This window comes from Dendropsophus ebraccatus, chromosome 3 (assembly GCF_027789765.1).
Source record: "Dendropsophus ebraccatus isolate aDenEbr1 chromosome 3, aDenEbr1.pat, whole genome shotgun sequence".
Lineage (NCBI taxonomy): Eukaryota > Metazoa > Chordata > Amphibia > Anura > Hylidae > Dendropsophus > Dendropsophus ebraccatus.
Window position 1 is genome coordinate 170,969,928 of NC_091456.1, and position 24,464 is coordinate 170,994,391.

Sequence of the window (24,464 nt, forward strand, 5' to 3'; positions counted from 1 at the left end):
CGCCTTGCCTTAGCTGATTGTCCCCAACCTGTGGCTCTCCAGCTGCTACAATACTACAACTCCCAGCAGGCAGAGTTCTAAGTGACAAATTAAACTCTGCTACACCTAACCCCCCCCCCCCCCCATATATTATCCTTAGTCATCAATGTACAATATTATTCCACTTTAGTAGGTTATCATGACAGTTTCAGCTCTGCTACATCCCCTACTAAATGTACTTAATATTTATCCTAGTTGTGATAGTGTCGGCTCTGCTACATCCCAACCATACCATATGATCTAAAATTCCCAATTCTCCCAAATCTGTATGTCCTAACCCTGTGTTCTCCAACCTGCGGCAGCTCCCCAGCTGTTAAAACACTACAACTCCCAGCAGGCAGAGGTCCGTCCAATTAAGTCAACTGACAACTCAGCTCTGCTACATCCCCCAACCAACTGTACCTAATACTAATCCTAATGTATTAAGTTGTGTCAGATCAACCCTACATCTACCATATGATCTAAAATTCCCATTTCTACATCGCTATGCCTTAACCCTGTGTTCCCCAACCTGCGGCAGCTCCCTACACTACAACTCCCAGCAGGCAGAGGTTCATCCAATTAAGTCATGATAGCGCCAACTGACAAATCAAGCTCTGCTACACCTCCCCCCCCTAGACTAGACGGACTATACTAGTAAGTTATATACAATACAATATTATTCCACTTTATCCTGACATATTCAGCTCTGCTACATCCCCCAACTCCATGTACCTAATACTAATCTTAATATACTAAGTTGTGTCAGCTCAGCTGTGTGGTTTAACCCTGTGTTCTCCAACCTCCCCAGCTGTTCCAGTACTACAACTCCCAGCATCCCACAGGTTGGGGAATGCTGTCTCCTACCTCTGTGAAGTGCCTGACATTCCCTGAATGCTTTGATAGGAGGATAGATAGATAGATAGATAGATAGATAGATAGATAGATAGATAGATAGATAGGAGAGAGATAGATAGATAGATAGATAGATAGATAGATAGATAGATAGATAGGAGATAGATAGATAGATAGATAGGAGATAGATAGATAGATAGATAGATAGATAGATAGATAGATAGGAGATACTGTAGATAGATAGATAGATAGATAATAGATAGATAGATGATAGAGAGATAGATAGGAGATAGATAGATGATAGATAGATAGATAGATAGATAGATAGATAGATAGATAGATAGATAGATGATAGATAGATAGGAGATAGATAGATAGATAGATAGGAGATAGATAGATGATAGATAGATAGATAGATAGGAGATAGATAGATAGATAGATAGATAGATAGATAGATAGATAGATAGATAGATAGATAGATAGGAGATAGATAGATGATAGATAGATAGATAGATAGATAGATAGATAGATAGATAGATAGATAGATAGATAGATAGATAGGAGATAGATAGGAGATAGATAGATAGTAGATAGATAGATAGATAGATAGATAGATAGATAGATAACAATAGATAGATAGGAGATAGATAGATAAATAGATAGATAGATAGATAGATAAATAGATAGGAGATAGATAGATAGATAGATAGATAACAACAGATAGATAGATAGATAGATAGAGGCATAGACAGATATATAGATAGATATAATTTTTATTTTTGGCTGCAGACAATAGTGGGGTGTACAGCTTTAAGAAGGGGGCGGGTGCCCGGGCCATGACGTCACATGTTAATGAGTAACTCTGGAGAAGAAAGCTCCCGGGTGAGGGCTCCATGTGTGGTCATAGGCTTGGCTGCCGCACTATTTAACCAGAGGATGTAGCGAGGAAGAAGAGGAATCAATAAGATCAAACAGCAGCAGCCGAGAAGCCCTCCGCCTGTTACCTTAGAGAACCCTGAGCTGTCAGCCCACCTGAGGAGCCCCCCTTTAAGGATGCTGCTGCTGCTCTCTGCTCCCCTCCTTGCCCTCCTGCTCGGGCTAGTAGAGAGCAGCTCTGTCCCCTTGGAGGATAAAAAAGTGAACCTGTTAGTGATCTTACCCAAGGATGACAAGTATATGTTCTCAATAAACCGGGTGCAGCCGGCCATAGACTATGCTGTGAGGGCGCTAGAGAACAATGCCAGTCTGCTGCCCGGCTTTACATTCAATGTCACCTACCGGGACTCGGACTGTGGCAACCAAGCGCTCTTCAGCCTGGTGGACACAGCCCTGAAGGAGCAGAGCCCCGACCTGCTGCTGGGGCCCGTGTGCGAGTACGCCGCCGCCCCCGTAGCCAGGCTAGCCTCCCACTGGGACATCCCCATGATCTCGGCCGGGGCGCTGGCCACCGGCTTCATGCACAAGGTGGACGAGTACTCGCACCTGACCCGGGTGGCACCTGCCTACACCAAGATGGGCGAGATGCTGCTCGCCATGTTCCGCTACCACAAGTGGAGCCGGGCTATGCTGCTCTACAGTGACGACAACGTGGAGCGGAACTGCTACTTCACGGTGGAAGGAGTCCACATCGCCTTCAAGGAGGAAGGCTACCACATGACCGTGCACAACTTCGACGAGGCCAAGCATGTGGACCTGGAGGACATCACCCACTCCATCCAGAACAAGGAGAGAGGTAAGCTGCAGTCGGGACGGGGAGGGCGCCGGGCACTGATGGGGGCAACCTGAGGGCTCCTACATCTGTCTGTGATACTGTGTATATTATATCTGTCTATAATACTGTATATATATTACATCTGTCTGTGATACTGTGTATATTACACTGTGTATATCTGTCTATAATACTGTATATACATTACATCTGTCTGTGATACTGTGTATATTATATCTTGTCTATAATACTGTATATATTACATCTGTCTGTGATACTGTGTATATTACACTGTGTATATCTGTCTATAATACTGTATATATATTACATCTGTCTGTGATACTGTGTATATTATACAGTGTATAATACTGTCTATATTTCACTGTCTAAAATACTGTATACATGACACTGGTGCAGGGGAGAGGAGTTTCATATAAAATGAGGAGATACCTGGTGGATTAGCCTTTAAAATAAAGGAGAAACTTAGGTCTTCTCCATCTGTATTACTGTATATACATGACACTGGTGCAGGGGAGAGGAGTTTGTAGTCTGGCACAGGTCATATACAGATCATTAGTGACTTATATAAAATGAGGAGATACCTGGAGGAATAGCCTCAATATACAGGGGAAACCTAGGTCTGCTCCATCTGTAATACTGTATATACATGACACTGGTGCAGGGGAGAGGAGTTTGTAGTCTGGCACAGGTCATATACAGATCATTAGTGACTTATATAAAATGAGGAGATACCTGGAGGAATGGCCTCAATATACAGGGGAAACCTAGGTCTGCTCCATCTGTAATACTGTATATACATGACACTGGTGCAGTGGAGAGGAGTTTGTAGTCTGGCACAGGTCATATACAGATTATAAGAGTTTCATATAGAGTAAGGAGATACCTGGTGAAATAGCCTCAAAGTAAAGGAGAAACTTAGGTCTGCTCCATCTGTAATACTGTATACATGACTCTGGTGCAGAGTAGAGGAGTTTGTAGTCTGGTACAGTTCTTATATAGATCATGAGTGACTTATATAGAATGAGGAGATACCTGGAGGATTAGCCTTAATATACAGGGGGAAACTTAGGTCTGCTCCATCTGTAACACTGTTTATAACACTGTATACATGACACTGGTGCAGGGGAGTGGAGTTTGTAGTCTGGCACAGGTCATATACAGATCATTAGTGATTTATATAGAATAAGGAGATACCTGGAGGATCAGCATTAAAGTACAGGAGAAACTTAGGTCTGCTCCATCTGTAACACTATAATAATGCAATACTCTATAAATGACACTTGTACAGGGTAGATGAGTTTGCAGTCTGGCACAGTTTGTATCCAGATCGTGTGTTACCTGTGGTTTCCCATAGGATAGGGGTTATGTGGAGGATTAGCCTCAAAGTAAAGGAGAAACCTAGGTCTGCTCCATCTGTAATACTGTATACATGACACTGGTGCAGGGGAGAGGAGTTTGTAGTCTGGCACAGTTCTTATATAGATCATTAGTGACTTATATAAAATGAGGCGATACCTGGAGGAATAGCCTCAATATACAGGGGAAACTTTGGTCTGCTCCATCTGTAATACTGTATACATGACACTGGTGCAGGTGAGAGGAGTTTGTAGTCTGGCACAGGTTATATCCAGATTTTAAGAGTTTCATATAGAGTAAGGAGATACCTGGTGAAATAGCCTCAAAGTAAAGGAGAAACTTAGGTCTGCTCCATCTGTAATACTGTATACATGGCACTGGTGCAGGGAAGAGGAGTTTGTAGTCTGGCACAGGTCATATCCAGATCATTAGTAATTTATATAGAATAAGGAGATACCTGGAGGATCAGCATCAAAGTAAAAGAGAAACCTAGGTCTGCTCCATCTGTAACCCCTGTACATTACACCTGTGTAGTTTAGTGGAGTATGCCATTTGGCACAATTCATATTCAGGTCCTGGAGGATCAGCTTCAAAGTGAAGGAGAAACTTCGGACTGCTGTATCTGTAACACTGTCTGTAAGGCTGTATGCATTACACGTGTGCAGTATAGCTGAGTTTGTAGTCTGGCACAAATCCTATCTAGATCAGTATGATTGTTTCCCATAGAATGACCAGTCACCTGGAGGAGCATCTGGGAAGGTGAAACCTAGTATAATAGATGATGGGACCTCAGAATGACTGAGAAACTCAGGTCTGCTCCAGCTGTACCTGTATACATGCCATTTGTTATTGGAGTGAATACAGCAGAGCTGAGTTTGCAGTTTGGTACGGTTTATATCTATGAAAATTGTACAGTATGTTATCAGGAGTGAGGGTCATCCGTATCAATAAGAAACTTAGGTCTGCTCCATCTGTACCAGTGTATACATTAGAACGTTCCCCTGGCACTTGTCACCTTGCAGTGGAGCTGAGTTTGCAGTCTGGCACAGTATATATCCAGATCATGGTGAGTGTGTTATCTAAGGTTAGGGCTAATGGGAGGCACAGGTGATCTGACCTCAGGAGAAACTTAGGTCTGCTCCATCTGCAATTACCAATGTTTTCTATCAGTATAAGGTTAACCCTTCACCTGGCTGTGGTCATACATACTGTAGGACCCCCGTTGGTTGGGAATTAGAAACATAGGTCTGCAGGTTATTTAGATCACAATGTGAATGAGCTACTCGGCTCTGCTACATCTGAATTACTGTATGCATTACAGTCTCTTGGCCCCTGTAGATTTGTCTCTGCCATAAAGTGACAGGAATGTAAATCAGAGCGAGTCACCTGTAGGGGCAACAATGTAGCAGAGGCGACTTGTTAGGAGAGATTTGCAGAGCTGAGTTTGTCATTATGGATTTACAAGCTGCAAAGTGAGATCTTTAGTGTCCAATGACCAACTCACCTCTGCTGATCCTCCTAAACAGTGGGAATAGGATGATCCTAACATTGAGAATATCTTCTTAGCGGGGGTGTGTTCTCTTGATGTAGCAGAGCCGAGTTTATCATTTGGCACAATTCCTATAGATGGCACAATGACAGAGTACAAAAGTTATTGGGATGACAAACTTAGCTCTGCTACTTCTGTAATAGTGAATGGACAATAGCCGATTAACCCTTCACCCGCCCCTTGGTTGTGGTCCTAAAGGGCACATGGTGAAGACCCTGTAAAACCCACAGGACTGTACAGAGGGATGCAACAATGTAACACTGGTCTGGTGGTGTCACATACTGCAGGGCTGAGTTTGTCCTTTGTCACAATTCCTATGGACAGCATAGATGCACAAATGACAAACTCAAATCTGCTACATCTGTATAATACAGAAGAATATTAACTCTTTGTCACTGTAGTAAATTGTACATTATAGCAGGTCGCCTGCAACAAGTGTGTGTTGATGCAGCAGAGCTGACACGGTTCACAATGAGATCCTGATGATTGTGCTATCTGGTTTTGCATGGAACTGAGAGTTGTCTGGATACCCAAAGCAGGTGCAAAACTCAGGTCTGCTCCATCTGTGATACTATGAAGTGTAGCAGTAACGTGTTCGCTGTGGTCCCACCCCTGTAAATCTCATGTAAATCAGTGTGAGTCACCTGCAGGCTACATTGAGGCGCAGCAATGTAACAATGGTCTATTGTCACCGGGTATTTGTTGGTAAAGAGGCAGCAGAGCTGAGTTTGTCATATGGCACAAACCTATGGAGATTGTGCTACCTATCGTTTTACATGGGAAATGAGTAATGAGAAACTCGGCTCTGCTGCATCTGTAACGCTGTGTATTGTAGCCTCCATAAATCTGTCACTGTAGTAAATGGATGGAGCGGTAAATCAGTGCCGGTCACCTGCAGGCGACATTCAAGGGTAACAAGGTAATAATGGGCTCCTGTTACCTGAGAGGTGTTACTGCTTATGTAGCAGAGCCAAAGTTGTCATTAGTTATGCCAGATAGCCAACTTTTTCTAAGGATATGAATCTTAACATGTGACGCTGAGATCTATATTCCCGCTTGTGTCTGAGGATTAAAATCCTTGACGATCCCCGGACATCAGGCTGCCAAAGAGGATGATGTAGCAGAGCCGAACCTGTCAAATAAATTAGAGCTGAAAGTCTTACAACTCCCTGCGGAGTTTGCGGTTCTACATAGGTCTACAGGTCCACATTATCACAATGCACAGGTGGTGACAAACTCAGCTCTGCTACATCTGTATTTGAAATAGAAGCCATTGTACTTGGCCTTGTGCGACCTTGGAAAGGTTTGACTTGGCATGTACCTTGGCTGACCCAGCGTCTAGTCTAGCGCAGGAGTTGGGGGCACAGAGAGTACACACAGATAGGGTGAAGGATGTTCCACGTTCTTCCTGGGATTATACGGTTACAGTAAGGATACACCTAGTAACCACTCTAGTTTTACACTCCAGCAGTCATGGACAATCTGCACTCTGCTTAGTTCCAGGATCTTGTTAATGTTTTTATGATCGGAGATGTAGCAGAGCTGATGGTGTCATTTACCGTTGCCACTTGTGATAACTCTGGGTTTAACTGCAGTCCTATGTAAAATGACGAACATCACATTTGTAGCAATGCTTGAGAAGCACGTGGTGTTGCTGTATAGGATATGTGGCTCCATCTTAAAGGGGAATTCCATCTCTGATATATCATGCTAAAATGAGATTCCCATCAACCAGGACCTCTAAGTTTTATATATGACACATATACAGTGTTACATATACACGGTGTATGTAACTCAGTCTGTTGTGTAAATACACAACAGAATAGCGTCAAATGACAAAGTCAGCTCTGCTGCATCTATATGTTGCAGATTGAATGTTTAACTAGATTCCAACTCAGACCTAAGGTCTATCAAATTCTATCCAAGCTTGTACCAGGATGCATGCTATATGTATAATACACATGTAGAAGAGCTGTATTTGTCATTTAAAGGGACCCTGTCACATTAGAAATGCAGTTTAATCTGTAGACATATAGAAGATGAGGAGCTGAGCAAGGAGCTGGAAAGTTCCAGGATGGTGTAAATCTCAGCTTGTTCTGGGCTAAATAGTCAAGTGGGTGGTCCTACACAGTAGTTGACAGTTATCTGTGTATGAGTGGGCTTTGAGTCACTGAGTGGCCCCGCCCACTTGACCACTAAGCCCAGAATGAACTGAGAATCATGTGAAGAAATTACATTATCTGGATCTTTTCCCTCCAAACTTACAGCTCCTCGTCCTCTATAACGTGGTGGCCTGTAGATTGGACCCCATTTTAAATCTGACAAGTTCCCTTAAACTTTTTGGGGGGCTGCACTTGTCTATTGGCATAACTGTTAAGTATGCTTTCGAGTAAACCTATGGCATTCCTATCATGATGGGTTGTACCATATGACACACTCGGCTCTGCTACATCTGTGTTATCATTATGTAATGCAGCGATTGCATCACCTGTCATAATATTTGTGTCTAGATAATGTTTCAGATTGGGATCCGGTTCCTCTCCATCTGGCAGGAGTCCCATATAAGAATAGCCGGGGAGCCTTGGAGGTGACGACTGGTTGTTATTATTACACAGTGACTTTTTCCCATCAGGCACTGGGAGTTTGTCAGTGGACATCACTCCTTAAATTTGATAAAACTTAATTGATCACTTGAGACCCCAGTGATCATCTGGGAAGCGTCCTGCAGAGCCACCACAGGGGAAGTTGGGTATTACACCCTTCTCATTTAAGTCAATGGGTAGTCAGGGTAACTCCCCACCTGTTGGGTCATCCAAAGGAGGAGAAACTCATTGTGGCCCCTAATGGATTGTTGGTTGGCCCATTTAGTTTGGAGGGCCTCCGCACGCCTCACAGTGTTTACAATTCCAGTAAATCGATAGAACATCATTGGCCGTTCCGATGCCTGTCCCCTTCTGGACATCATAGAGCTGCATATAAGGTTTAGTGACTGGGCAAATGTTTACATTGTCAGTGATAGCACGACTCCAGAGCTGCATTCAGAATTCTGCTTGAGTTCTTAGACACTCACAATCATTCCTTATAGGTAACCCTCTTCTGTCTGCCACCATGATTGTAGCTCTGGTAACTACATGTCCCAGAATGTCTTGTCTGGGTGCAGGCAGATCACATCACATGATGTAGTTGCAGTATATAGAACATTAAAATCTCTAAAGAGGGTTCTGGAAAGGCTCAGGTGCAAGACCAAGGCGCATGAGAGGCAGCAGCATTCAATGTGTCACAGGCAGCGTGCAAAATCTACCCCACTGCATGGAGAGTCAGAGAGGATTGGTGGCTGTAACCAGGACAGGAAGAAGCCCGGAGGAGATTAGAGAGACTACATCAGAGAGCCACATGTTCTATCTCTCTTCAATCATAGATTGAGCACTACGTATGTATCTATGTGTATATGCAGTGTGTGTCTGTGTGCATATGGATGTGTATGTATGTGTGTATATGTAGTGTGTGTCTGTGTGAATATGTATGTGTATATGCTGTGTGTGCCAGTGTACATGTCTATGTATGTATGTATCTATGTATGTATGTGTATATGCAGTGTGTGTCTGTGTGTATCTATGAGTGTATATGTAGTGTGTGTCTGTGTGCATATGTATGTGTATATGCTGTGTGTGCCAGTGTGCATGTCTATGTATGTATGTATGTATGAATGTGTATATGCAGTCTGCATGTCTATGTATGTATGTATGTATGAATGTGTATATGCAGTGTGTCAGTGTGCACATGGATGTTAATCTATGTGTATATGCTGTATGTGCTTATATACATTTGGATGTGTATATGATGAGTCTGTACATCAGTGTGGATGTGTATGGATGGATGTGTATATGCAGTGTGTGTCTGGGTGTCAGTGTGCATATGGATGTGTATGTATGTGTATATGCAGTATGTGCCTGTGTACATATGGATGTGTATATGATGAGTCTGTACATCAGTGTGGATGTGTATATGTAGTGTGTGTTGGTATATTGCCCCATGACATGTAATCATCTGTTGTTGGGCAGTGTGTTGGCAGCGGGCACACCTAGGCGGATGCCAGAGGAGGGCAATAATGATCTGGATGGATAACATCATCTGTGAGTTATCCCATCCACTTATGGGAATCCCTTATAGACTCCTATGGGCTCTTTCAGTCCTGCCCCCTATATGGGGCTTTATAGGACACAAGGCCCCGTATACCCATCAGTATACAGTCACCATAGACTTTGTCGTCTTCTCAGCATCTTCCTTGTTGTGGAAATTTACAGGAATTGTGGGCAGATTCCATCAGTTCTTACTCCTAAAACCTCATCAAGTTTTCAGTGTTGGTCTTACGTCCGCAGCTCGGGGAGGAATCCTTACAAATATTTGGTTGCATCCTTCCTTTGTTTTCATTGCTTTCCAACAGTGAATGTCACCTGCCGCCCCGATCGTGGCTCCACTGCATCCCAGGGACCGTATCAGGACTCCAGGACCCTGTAGTCCCGGCCTTGCTGCTCTGAGTCTATAGGGGGGGCTGTAATCTGGAATATAATCCTGGACAATCACCTATTTCAGAAGGGGTACCCCGACTGGTCTGGATGTACCCCTAATTTTGGTACATATAAACTGGTATGGTACATATAGAGGGAAATTTATCAAACATGGTGTAAAGTGACACTGGCTCAGTTGCCCCTAGCAACCAATCAGATTCCACTTTTCATTCCTCACAGACTCTTTGGAAAATGAAAGGTGGAATCTGATTGGTTGCTAGGGGCAACTGAGCCAGTTTCACTTTACACCATGTTTGATTAATCTCTACCTATAGGTCGTATACATAGAAGATGTGGCATATATAGTGGGCAAATTCAAGGCAGCTCATAACATAAATCTGTAAATGGAGCGCCCCCTTCAGATCTAATACCATATGTAAACCTGGTGTCTGCCACTACTGTACTTTACACACCTATAGCTACACTAATCACTCAACAACAATTACACATTCTTGCCGACATCCACTTCCACCAAAATGTCCTTGAATGTTCCCTAGATTCCGACTTTAGGACAGAGTGTGCCTTAAAGGGGTATTCCAGAGGAAAAAAAACTAATCAACTTGTGCCAGAAAGTCATACCGACAAGTAATTTACATCTATTAAAAAATCTCCAGTGATCCAATACTTATTAGCTGCTGTGTGTCCTGCAGGTGGTGTATTCTTTCCAGTCTGACACAGTGCTCTCTGCTGCCACCTCTGTCCATGTCAGGAACTGTCCAGAGCAGTAGCAAATCCTCGTAGAAAACCTCTCCTGTTCTGAACAGTTCCTGACATGGACAGAGGTGGCATGAGAGAGCACTGTCAGACTGGAAAGTATTCACCACTTCCTGCAGGACCTACAGCAGCTAATAAGTACTGGAAGACTTGAGATTTTTTAATGGAAGTAATTTACAAACCTATGTAACTTTCTGCCATTAGTTTATTTAAAAACTTTTTTTTCTCCTCTCCGGAGTACCCCTTTAATTCTGTCAGTTGTCAGGCTTACTGACACTTTTAGTGGTGCCAAACTGTGTCCATAATTACGGCAATGTTAACAAAGTATGGAGAGGCCTAAAAGCAGAATTGTTTAACACCTCTATTAGGGCAACATTTTCCAGCTGTTGCAAAACTACAATTCCCAGCATGCCCAGACAGAGTTGTAGTTTTGCAACAGCAGGAGAGTGGAGACCACTGACCTAGAAAAATCAGTATCTGGTGAAAGTAGGTGAAGGGCCCTGGTGGCCCCTACCATAGGGCCCCTAGAGGAGCTGACTTCTAACATCTGTATACAATTTCCAGCCATCCCATATCCCAACTTGGACCGTGTCCCCAATAATCTGTCCTTCTGTAATCCTCTCCTTCTAAGGAACACATTGTGAAAGACAGAAATATTTTTTTTTTCCTTGTAAAAAGCCTTATATTCACTGTAACCTTATCATGTGGCAAAAGGTTACTGGCATAAACAGGCCCGGCCGGGAACAGAGACGGCCCTCACTGACACGTTCACACAGCTTTTAAAGGCCGGCTTTAATCCCTGCGACGTGTTACGGTAATCTGCTGACCAGCCCTCATTATCATAAACCCTAACAAGGTGATAATTCCCATCCAGACCCACAGATGTAGCAGAGCTGAATTATTAAAGCCTACTGAAACAGCATTGAAGCTCATGACCCCCCTTCAAAATAAAGTCACACGATTCCAGGAAGCTGAGATATGGGGGTCTACATGCTGTAAAGTGTGATTGTCCATGGCCAAAATTGCTGTATATCTCTAGCCTAATGCAACAAAAACTATATTCCCAGCAATATCATCTGTCCAGGACCAGGACCTGGACCCATGGTGATCAGCTGATCAGGGTGCCTAATGCCTTCAAAATTAAAAAAAAAAAAAGATACAGCCTGCAAACAGCTCTCCATATCTCAGCTTCCTTGGCCTATTTGATTAAAAGGAGATGGGCTTATTACAGGCCTATTAAATGCTTTCAAACAACTGGTCTTAGAAAGTTATACCGATTTGTCAATAATTATTTTTTTTTTAAATCTCAAGAAATATCAGCTGTTGTATGTCCTGCAGGAAGTGCTGTATTCTTTACAGTCTGACACAGTGCTCTCTGCTGACACCTCTGTCCAGAGCAGTTGCAAATCCCCATAGAAAACATCTCCTGCTCTGGACAGTTCCTGACATGGACACTGTGTCAGACTGGAAATAATACAGCACTTCCTGCAGGACATACAGCTGCTGATAAGTACTGGACTTGAGATTTTTAAAATAGAAGCCTGCAAATGGTTCTCCAAATCTCAGCTTCCTGGGTCTCTTTGATTGAAAGAAAATAAGGTTATTTAAAGTCACGGAGCTTGGCTGTTAAGCATTAGTACACACACACACACACAGGAACTTTGTTTCCTTTACTTTTCTGGCCGGCCACAGCACCTACTCCTTACTACTACACAATGACCTAGTGCTGGTGAAGTGCCCTGGACTAAATGGGCCAGCACTGTACTAGGCTGATCATTTACATACCGCTTGTGGGGTAAGAAGGGGTTACTGAAGCACTGGGTTTTCATGGGGCTTTGTGAGCAGAAGGGAAAGAATCAGCACCAGAGCAAGGAAGGGGTTACACAGAGCACTGAAGGCTGAAATGTGGAAGGATGGGAAGATTATACTGCATCACTGTGGACATACAGCAGTATTTACATTAATATCTACACAAAGGACATCTGCTCACGGCTCAATGAGTGGTTAGAAACAAGAGAGAAGCTTTGATTTACCTTTTAGGTACAATGCAGATTATTTTAAGGGGTTAGAGGGGTTAGCTTTTTCTCCCAGTCCTGCACATGGTAATCCCCCTCCCTTCCTGCAATTTGTCCAAATCTAGCTGTTACTAAAGACAGATTTTCCCTGGCAACAGACAGTGGACAACAGAGAAGTGAGACGCCTAGTGGTCAAAATTTTGAAGCTGTTTTTATGGGGTATATAGAGTATCTGCCCAGCAGGTGCAGCAGTATTCAGTGTAACACTGTCTTTTCATGCTGACAAATGCTTTTAAATTAAGGGCTTCCATTTTCAAGAAAAGGTCACATAAAAATTGACAAACATACGGGGAGACGATGGGGATGGACTCTCCCTTCAGGCTTATGCCGTTCCATGTGAACGGTGAGAACGTGAAGTTCCTGTATTTTTTGGCTGTATCTGCAGATTTATGAATCACGTGTAATTATTAACGTATGTTTGTGACAAAATTAGGTCATTGTTACCTGCAGCGGAAAACTGGCAAGATGTCTTATATTAAGTAAACATTGTATCATCAGCTGAGCTCACCTTGTTACCAGAGCCATATAGAATAAATCTATGTACATACATTATAGTACTGATCCTGAGTTACCTCCTGTATTATACTCCAGAGCTGCACTCCCTATTCTGCTGGTGGGGTGACTGTGTACTTATATTACATTACTTATCCTGTACTGATCCTGAGTTACATCCTGTATTATACTTCACAGCTGCACTCACTATTCTGCTGGTGGGGTCACTGTGTACATACATTACATTACTTATCCCGTACTGATTCCTAGTTACATCCTGTATTATACCCCAGAGCTGCAGTCACTATTCTGCTGGCGGGGTCACTATGTACTTATATTACATTACTTATCCTGTACTGATCCTGAGTTACATCCTGTATTATACCCCAGAGCTGCACTCACTATTCTGCTGATGCCGTCACTGTGTACATACATTACATTACTTATCCTGTATTGATCCTGAGTTACATCCTGTATTATACCCCAGAGCTGCACTCACTATTCTGCTGGTGAGGTCACTGTGTACATACATTACATTACTTATCCTGTACTGATCCTGAGTTACATCCTGTATTATACTCCAGAGCTGCACTCACTATTCTGCTGGTGGGGTCACTGTGTACATACATTACATTACTGATCCTGTACTGATCCTGAGTTACATCCTGTATTATACTCCAGAGCTGCACTCACTATTCTGCTGCCGGGGTCACTGTGTACATATATTACTGATCCTGTACTGATCCTGATCCTGGATTTTACTGCTGCTTATAATGGACTTTACTAAGGTTTTAGTTTTCTTGTGTAATTCTTTTTATCTGAGACTGATTTTTATAGTTTTTTCTTTTGTATCCCCCCCCCCCACCCCGGGAATAAAGGAGTAATTGTCCAATCATTGGCTATAGTCCTATAGTATGTGACCATAATGACTGTAATGTATGCGGCCGGAGCGGCAGGGTTAAGGCTGAACGCTGCTTCTTGGCTATTAGATTAGATAGCAGACAATGAGTCCACGCATTTCGTCCTATTGATCAAACGTACGTAAAACCTTCATAATTGCGCCTCTGGTGACCCCATTCATGAGAAAGTTCCTAGATGGCCCGAAGCAAAACCTCCTTACTGAGCAGGGTCCTGGTAACAATGGCCGGGCTTCAGGCACGGGAACAAGCTGTGTTTCATGGCACACAGAACAATAACAGAAGAATTCTGGAGCCCGGGGATCTACGCTACAAGGTTCTCCACAGCCAAACCATTCAATAGACTGAGAAGGTTTAGATTTCGTGATAACCCAAACTCCTAGAAAGTGCCAGGGCTGTAATATGTGGAGGAGGGAAGGGATCTGTACGCACAGAACACCATTGTCTTCTGCACCAGTGTCAGGCAGCTGCTGCTAAAGCCTGAACTCAGTAATCAGTATGAATGCTAGTGCTACCCCTATACTTATGAAGCCTATATTTAGTGGTATGGGAATGGGGGCTGGGGTCAAACTGGGGTTCACATCAGAAAAGATGATCCTGCTGCCCACCTCTATAAGTATAGGACACGTCCACTAATAATCACATGTTGCTGTCACTGTACACACACGGCGGATCATCAAGAAGATCTAATAGGTTATTACTGATCCTGGTGGGAAGTGATCGCTCCAAATCTATCTCCTATCTATCTATCTATCTATCTATCTATCTATCTATCTATCTCCTATCTATCTATCTATCTATCTCCTATCTATCTATCTATCTATCTATCTATCTATCTATCTATCTATCTCTTATCTATCCATCCATCCATCTCATATGTGGTTGATTTGACTATTACATCTCTTTGACCAGTTACTTACTTAATTACACTAATAGGAATAATCTCTCCATTACTTATAGATTAGTCCTCTGCACGTGTTTTTGGTTAAGTGACCCCTGCGATGACGCACGTTGTTAAATGGCGCATCTAGAGCCGGAGTCACAGATATTCCGGCGCAGTCATGTGTGTCTTAGGTAGACGGTGCCGTTGCCCTCGCAGACATATTTCCAGTAATCTTTTGATTATTTCCCCTAATCTCGGCCTCCGTATTGCCGGGCTATAATGACCGCTTGTGATTGGTGCCCCGGAGTGTAATTGCTGGGGGATTATCTTGTCTGCCATAATGGTATCATTACATTCCTGTGTGTATACAGGGGTCAGTTCACATTGGCACGCAGGGTATTTTAGTAGGTCTTACTATAGAAATTTATGTTCGCTCCAGGGGAGGCCATGTCTGACTACTCTTTTTTTTTTTTTTTTTCCTGCAGGGGAAACGTTCTATTTAATGGATTGTTCATGATTATAAAAATATGTCCAACAGTATACGGTATACACACCAGTCTGAAGGCCATACACACAAGATTGCTGTCAATCAAAATCGGCATGCCTGATCCTCCTCTTCCTTGACCACCACCATTGGGGAAGAGTCAGGAGGGCCTCAATACAGATTAGATGGTGGGTTGGCCCTTCCAAAATTAAAGGGTTGGCTGACACTTGTCTGATATGTATGGCAAGCTTAGCACTGAAGCATTGATTTCCATATACACAACTGGGAACATGGTTGTATTAGAAGGAGCCCCTGCATAGGACTCTTCTGTTAGCCTAAACAGAAAGAGATCCTCCTGGGCGGTCCTTCGTTATCCATGTGTCACATGATCACATTTATTTGCATGTGTAATACTGTATGTGTCCTGTAGTGGCCACTGCAAAACCAGACAATGCCACATCTTTCCCTTCTGGTTTAAGAAACTTCACCTGCGCCAATCAGCTCATCTACGTGGAACCTACTTTAGTTAAAGGGGTATTCTCATCTCAACTAATATAATTACACTTGTAGGGGTACTCCAGCGAAAAATGTTTTCTTTCATATCAACTGGTGTCAGAAAGTTATATTGATTTACTTCTATTTAAAAATCTCCAGTCTTCCAGTACTTAACAGCTGCTGTATGTCCTGCAGGAAGTGGTGTATTCTTTTCAGTGTGACACAGTGCTCTCTGCTGCCACCTCTGTCCATGTCAGGAGAGGTTTTATATGGAAATTTGCTACTGTTTTGGACAGTTCCTGACATGGACAAAGGTGGCAGTGGAGAGCACTGTGTCAGACTGGAAAGAATACACCACTTCCTGCAGGACATACAGCAGCTGCTAAGTACTGGAAGACTGGAGATTTTTAAATAGAAGTAAATTACAAACCTACATAACTATCTGACTCCAGTTGATTTGAAAGAAAAAAAATTCAAAGCGTTCCCCTTTAAATATTTTTGAAAATACATTCATTTAGTTTACTTTTCCCCTTCTCCACAGAAACCAGGGAGAGGAATTGCTTCTTACCACTGCAGACGTTGTATGTGGTATTGCAAACTTGTTCCCTTCAATGGTGCTAAGCTGCGATATTTTCTGATGACTTTCAATGTCTCTCAGTCCTTGCACATTGTTAGCGGCAGTGAAGTGCGATGGGAGCGCAGCCTCGTCCAGCGTCTCATTGACATGGAATGTGGAGCTCACAAACAGGCCGGCTGCTCTTTACATAAAATGATATTTATCCGGGTGAATGTGCCCATTGTGCCCGGCTGTGCCCGGCCGCTGGTTAATTAGTACAGGACGAGCTTACTCGAAGTTTACAGCATGTCAAGGGGGCGAATGCAGCAACTCACACGTCTAGAAGATATAAGTTCATGTTGCCTTACTCTATGGATAAAGAGTATACGTAAAGAGGTACTGATGGATAGAAAGATGTGTGGGATATGTGCCAAAGTTCCTGCAGCTGGCCTAGTTTATATTGTAATGTAGAGAGGAGATGTGTAAGGTATATAGAGGTGTATATAGAGGTGCTAGACCTCCATGTCTGTAATTTTTGCATGCAGTTTTCTTGCTGTGCATCACTAGTACCTAAGCTTCATATTACGAGTGGTTGATGTTATTTTCCCTGTTCTTCTCCCTCAGTGGTGATAATGTGTGCGAGCGCTGATACCGTCAGGAACATCATGTTGGCTGCACATCGGCAAGGAATGACCAAAGGAGACTACGTGTTCATCAACATTGAACTCTTTAACAGCTCATCATATGGTAAGTTGTTAATGATAAAAGGGGTAATAGATATGATGGGGTAATAGTAAAAAAACTGCAACTTACCCCACCAGTATGGGACATGCATGGTGAATCCCACCTTAGCAAGGCTGTAAGGTACAAGTCACTGCTTACTGCAAATTCAACACACACTTCTCCTGCTGCTGTCATCCCTAATATAATCACGTGGTAGGACCAGGTCACTGCTTCCAACAAGATCAACACACTCCTCTTCTGCTGCTGTTACCACTGCTATAGCTGGACTGGGTGCAGATTGTTCTCCTGTTACCTTGCTATATACAGCCATGGTCTCAATATTACAGTAGCAAAATTGTTCTACAAGGTCACTGTCTCCTACAAGACCAGCCCACTCCTCTGCAGATTTGTGACCACCTAATTGCTTTATGACATAATTCCTGCTGTGTGTAGCAATGGTCTCAATAAGTAGCCAGGTCACTGCCTCCCACAAGATCAGCTCACTGCAGGTTGTTCTCCCCTTACCTTCTCTATGACACTCACCCTGCTATATACACCCATCTTTTCAATAATACAGTCACTTTATGTGCTCAGGTCACTGCTTCCTCCAAGATCAGCACATTCCTCTCCCGCTGCTTTGTAGACTCTTCTGTGATGTATGTTATTGAGGCGATTTTATAGCATTATTTAATCTCCTAAAATATACACCGTCCTGCACGGGAGCAGATAAATAAACCCATCGATGAGTCCGAGCAGATTACCGTCTGCCATTTCGGCCTTGTAGGTTTGTTTAGAGTCCTGAAGGTGCAAAGTATTGGAAATGCTTTCTGTATCCTGGCATCAGTGTGTCAACACATCCAAGTCCTTGACAGAGCCAGATGCTGTTTGCCATGGAGCCTGATGAAAAGTAAACTTCGCTGATGGCTTTTCGGGTTGAGCATTAATCCTGCAGACTGTCAGCTCAGGGCCCTCGCGGATGGAAAAAAAGAGAGATTTTCTTGCATCATTTAAACATGGAGGTTTTAGGGTGGAAACAGCGCCACTCCTGCCCAGTGATTGTGCCTGGTATTGCAGCTCAGTTCCATTGATGGATCTGAGCTGCAATACCACAGGCTACCTGTAAACAGGTGTGGTGCTGTTTTTGGAAGTCTTTACATTATGGAGGGCATTAGTCTTCATGTAACGTTAGCTATTCAATGCTTTCATTAAAGCTGGTCTTCCTGATAGCTGAGGGTTTGCCTCAGTGGGTCAGTATAGCCAATCCCCTGTCTTACTTATAGCAGTGTGTCAGATTAGACGAGAATAAATAAGATAATAATAAGCTTGGAATCCAGGTTTAATCTAGGGAATATGCCATCTGCTGTATTTTTATCATTTTTTATAAATATTTTAATAAGTTAATAATTACCACTCATACAGTGCAGTATTGCCTCATCCAGTGTCTCGATCATACGGGAGATAGAGGAACTGTAGAGCATGACCACAATTGATAACAAACACTTTATATTAGTATAATAGGAGGGGTACTGATTTGCATTAAAGAGATCAATTAGTATATAGAGATTTATTTCAGGCCCCCTTCCCTAATAATAATGCCTCCGTGCAGCCAGAGATGCCCTCCTCTAGCAAGGAAAGCTACACGTATCTAGTTATGCCCCCCTGTAGCCAGCTATGTCCCCCTGTAGCAAGCTATGCCCCCCCCTGTAGCCAGCTATGTCCCCTTGTAGCCAGCTATGTCCCCGGTGTGGTTATGCTCCCCTGTTGCCAGTTATGCCCCTTGTAGCCAGGTAGGTCCCCCTGCAACAAGGTTTTTCCGACTGCAGCCAGGTATCCCTCCCCCCCCCTGCATCCGTATGCCCCCAGGTATACTCCCTGTAGCCAGTTATGCCCCCCTCTTGAGAGTCCATGCGGGACATTGGCTGCTGAGAGGTGCTGGAGCATGACATTGTACTATAGTGCAGAAGCTGATGACACCGCTGGGGGGGAAGAAAGGTGAGTATCTGCTGCTTGGCACTTCAAGACATTGCTGAATGCTAGCAACGCTCAGTATCCCTGTACCCCTGTTAACTAGAGCATGCTCGAGTATAATTGTTCAGCATTTGATTATTGGTGGCTGAAGAAGTTGAATGCAGCCCTAGGGAGTCCTGGAAAACATGAATACAACCATAGGCCATAGGTTGTATCCCTAGGGCTGCATCCAACTTAATCCGCCAGTAATTAAATGGCGAACAATCAGACTGGATCATGCTAGTCCTGTAAATTATTACCCGCCTCCCGGATGAGATGACGGCTCTGATACGTGTACAAAGGCTCTCATTGTGAGAAGGAAATAATCATTATTGGGTATATGTTCCTTTCTGTTTGTCTTTGTGCCTTACCAGGAACTTCCTTGTCACCTGTGCACAGCGCCGGCCGCATCCACCTTCTCCGCAGCCATAAAATATGTTCAGCACTGAGGTTACAATAACTCACTCAACAATGATCACACGCTTCATTTCCTAGTGCAATATTATCATTGGAATAAGAGCGTGTTGACATTTTGAAGGGTTTTATGACTGTATATATCTATCCGCCATCACTTCCTGCTCGCTGTCTTTCAGCTCTGTACAGGATCCCACTAATCCAAGTCTATGAGGCTATATAGTACCGCCAAATGCAACGTGCTAACAGGTCAATTCATAGGGCTCCATGCGTTGTATACAGCATGTTTTCACTTTGCCCCTACACATAAAATGGAAGGTGGCCATAACCGCTAAGATCCTCAAAGTTGTGGGGGGGTGATCCAAAGATCGAGCTTGTTTCTCCAGCATATCGCATGGTCGGGACATTATCCTGCTGATAGAGGCCGCTTCCTAGTGACCACAATGATGGATATAATGGTATCACTTCTCAGCTGAGAGCAGGACTAGCTATGTACAATGTATCAGTCTGCAGTTCAGGCTGTAGAGCTCACAGAGCATTGTCTAGACTGGATACAATTGTATCACTTCTCAGCTGAGAGCAGGACTAGCTATGTACAATGTATCAGCCTGGAGTTCAGGCTGTAGAGCTCACAGAGCATTGTCTAGACTGGATACAATTGTATCACTTCTCAGCTGAGAGCAGGACTAGCTATGTACAATGTATCAGTCTGGGGTCCAGGCTGTAGGGCTCACAGAGCATTGTCTAGACTGGATACAATTGTATCACTTCTCAGCTGAGAGCAGGACTAGCTATGTACAATGTATCAGTCTGGGGTCCAGACTGTAGAGCTCACAGAGCATTGTCTAGACTGGATACAATTGTATCACTTCTCAGCTAAGAGCAGGACTAGCTATGTACAATGTATCAGTCTGGGGTCCAGGCTGTAGAGCTCACAGAGCATTGTCTAGACTGGATACACTTGTATCACTTCTCAGCTGAGAGCAGGACTAGCTATGTACAATGTATCAGTCTGGAGACCAGGCTGTAGAGCTCACAGAGCATTGTCTAGACTGGATACAACTGTATCACTTCTCAGCTGAGAGCCAGACTAGCTATGTACAGTGGTAAAAAGTGAAAATATACTCTCAGTATTATAATGCTTGTTTATATTATATAATATAGACTTCCTTGTTGATTCTGGATAAGGATATGTTCACATCTAATATGCCCCTATGTATTTGGTATACATCAGTATAGTGCAGTGTACTTGTTCATGATCTATTAAGCTCAATAGACTGGACATACTATACGTGCAGTCTATTTCTAGGTATGTAGCATTAGTTTGGAGGACTCCAAAGTTCAGGTGGCCTCGAAATGGACTGAGCATAGTCCTGACTGCATGCCCTAATGGCCTGACATCTGATTCCCATAGATGTCAATGACCTCCACGACATTGGTTTTTCCTCGTAATGGGTATACGCTATACACAAGTAAGCACGTAGACTGAGTCTTCTCTCCCAGCTGGCGGATCTCTGCAATGCTAAATGATAACGCAAACAAGGCGCTCCGCACGTGACTGTATAATCCCTTCTCCCAACATAAACCTGGTATTTATGACAGTAAACACAGTTCTGTAACGCACCCAAGTCCCTGGAAGCTTCAGTCCAGAGGTAGGACTCCTCTATTAATGCAACAATAAATATGTCACCAGTGATATATTACAGGCCGCTTATGGCAGGGCATAAAAAGCGAGGGCTCCTGTTATCAATAGGCATCTTGTCCCGCAATGGCCCATCAGTGGGAATCAGGTTGCCACTTTTATTAACGAACATACTGGTCAGGGGCTAGGGGAAAAGTTAATTTTCCTAGAATACCCCTTTAAGGTCAGAATCCCTAGTGGTGTAGGGCAGTGAAATGTTTAATGTCAGCATTCCTCATAGTCGATAGAAATAAGCATGGTATTAAGGGGTTTATATCCCATTGTGGTCTTAGGCAGTAAGAGGTTAATACTAGCATCCCTGGTGGTCTAATGGGAAGTTGTTTAAGTCAGTATCCCTTGCTGCCTATGGGAGTTAGGGCCCTATTCTACCGGACGATTATTGTTCAGATTATCGTTAAATCGTTCGAATGTAAACGATAATCGTTCGGTTGAAATGCAGTTAACGATTAACGACCAAACGAGAAATCGTTGATCGCTTTATAAGACCTGGACCTATTTTTATTGTTGCTCGTTCGCAAAACGTTTGCAAATCGCTCGCATTGAATAAGACGTCGTTCGGTCGTTTGCAATAGATATGAACGCAATAGCGAAGAAATAGCAAAGAAAAACGATCACAATTACGATCATAAGTAACGATTATCATTCCATGGAAATGAGTGAACATTTTCAGGTCTTTCGCAATATCGTTCGTTTGAGATTGTTAATCATTTAACGATTATGCAAACGATAATCGTCTGGTGGAATAGGGCCCTTAGGGTATGAATCCATGATGTTTTAGGGCAATGAGAGTATTAATGTCATTTTCCTGGTGATCTAGAGGAGTGTAGAGGTTATTGTCAAAATCCCTAGGCATCTGTGACAGTGAGGTGGTCATTTGGTGGTCCAGGGCTACTAAGGGGTTAATATCGGAATTCCTGGTTGTCTTGGGCAGTGAAGAGGTTAATGTCAGTATACAGGCCAGTCTACTTGCATTGACAAGTGGAATAGGAATGCTACATTGCAAATCACACATCAGTAACCATGGGGCATCTTATGTCACTAGAGCCGCGGGAAGCGAGAGATTCACACAGACAGGACTGTCCCCAACCTGCCCTGTGTTCATTGTAATGTTCATGGAAAGTCCAGTGGCCGTGACAGACGATGTGTCTAATGTGGCCAATCCAAGGGGCGCATCGGGCTAAATAAAGTGCTCCCTGGGCACATTCCTGTAATTTTTTTCCCCCAACTCGACTGGAACGTAAAAACCTTGCAGACAATAGGCTATACTGTTATTTACTAACATATCTATTTACTGCAGGAGCGATCGGCGTGGAGAAACTGCTTCTTTATGGGGACTGGCCGAGATTGTAAATATTTTTATATGTCCCCTAGGAGATGGCTCGTGGAGGCGAGGAGACAAGCACGACGTTGAGGCAAAGCAAGCGTACTCATCCCTGCAAACAGTTACTCTACTCAGGACAGTAAAACCCGAGTTTGAGAAGTTTTCCATGGAGGTGAAAAGTTCTGTTCAAAAGCTGGGGCTGACCGAAGACGATTACGTAAGTAGTTGGTGACCGGCCTAACGCTTAGGCTGTCTGTAAACAACCTCATAATTTAATCAAAGGTGGCAAAAGGCTCTGTTCTACCCGGCTGGCCAAAAGAGCCGCTCACAGTGACTTAGAGAGTGATTTATTTTGTTTTAATCTTTAATTTAAAATATTTTTTTATTTTATTTTGTTATTTCGGATTTAGAAAATAGTTTAAAATCTATTTTATGCAATTAAAATTTTAGTTGGCATAGAGATGAGTTTGCTATTTGGCATGACTGATTGATTTTAGCTGGCATAGAGATGAGTTTGCTATTTGGCATGACTGATTGATACTAATATCTTATTTTTGTTACATAGGCAGATCTGTTTTTGCGTCTTGTCATGTTGGTGAATAGGAACCTTAGGGCAGATTTAGTAAAAGGGATTATCTGATCAAAAAATGTTGCTGGGGCAGCTTGAAAATAAAATAAAAAAAAGTCAAAATGGTCACTTACCCAGGGTCACCTCCAGCTCCAAGTTGTGACGTCTTCCAGTCCCCACTTGTCATTTTCTCCATTATTCTCAGATGGACTTGTCTTGGTAGTGACAGAATGCTCAGCCAATCACTGGGTTAGGTGGGACACCACTGCAATCACTGATTGGCTGAGCGGTCCTTCACAGTTGATAAGTCTGTCTGGAAAGTAGGAAGAACAGGGACCGGGGGGCGTTACAGCTGGATCCGCAAGTTTTTTTTTTAAATGATTAAATATTTTCATGCCGCCCCTAGTAATGCCATTATTGGGCGCCTCAATTGACCATTTTGAAGTGGTTTTCCATGTGGATAGTCATGATATATTGATGGGAAAAGAAGAAAGCAAATTATGGTGATGGCGGAGCACTCTGAAGTTCCTGCCCCCTGTGCCCCACTCATGATGTAGTCCATAAAATAATCCACCACTGAGGCACCATATGGCAGTGCATGTAATATGGAGCCATTATGGACACCCTACTGTGTGCATTTTATAATACAGAATCAGAAGGTATTTCATGTTTTTGGAGGTTTACCTGTGTCTTTAGAGCATTACTGCGTTACGCAAATACCAACAGAAATTTATCATTGAGTTGAATTCTTTTTCCAACACGGCCACCATAACATCTCCATAGCCTTCACTGAATGGCAAATCATCCAAGTTTTGCCACGCATCGCTACTTACCTAATTTTTTTTCACTGGGCCAGATGAATTGATGCTTGATAAGTACAGGAGCAGGGACTCCCGTCTTTAACAGGAGGCCCCGCTCCTGTACTGATCTCCCCAAAGCATGAAGTCTAGGGATGACCAAAATGCTGAGAGTTCAGGTTCGGGAAAAAAACACCAACATACTTGAAGTTCACTCATCTCTAATAACGTCTAAAGAAAT

General features: G+C 43.2%; 1 protein-coding gene across 2 annotated transcripts in view; it reads left to right on the forward strand.

Annotated features, from left to right (window-relative positions):
- Positions 1-1,752: 1,752 nt before the first annotated feature.
- Positions 1,753-24,464, forward strand: part of NPR3 (natriuretic peptide receptor 3) — a 58,272-nt gene continuing 35,560 nt past the window's right edge. For both annotated transcript variants that reach the window (XM_069963130.1, XM_069963131.1), the window contains exons 1-3: positions 1,753-2,605; positions 17,316-17,438; positions 22,909-23,075. In XM_069963130.1, coding sequence (XP_069819231.1) covers positions 1,927-2,605; positions 17,316-17,438; positions 22,909-23,075 — 969 coding nt within the window. In that variant the 5' untranslated portion in view covers positions 1,753-1,926. The remainder of the gene's footprint in view (positions 2,606-17,315; positions 17,439-22,908; positions 23,076-24,464) is intronic.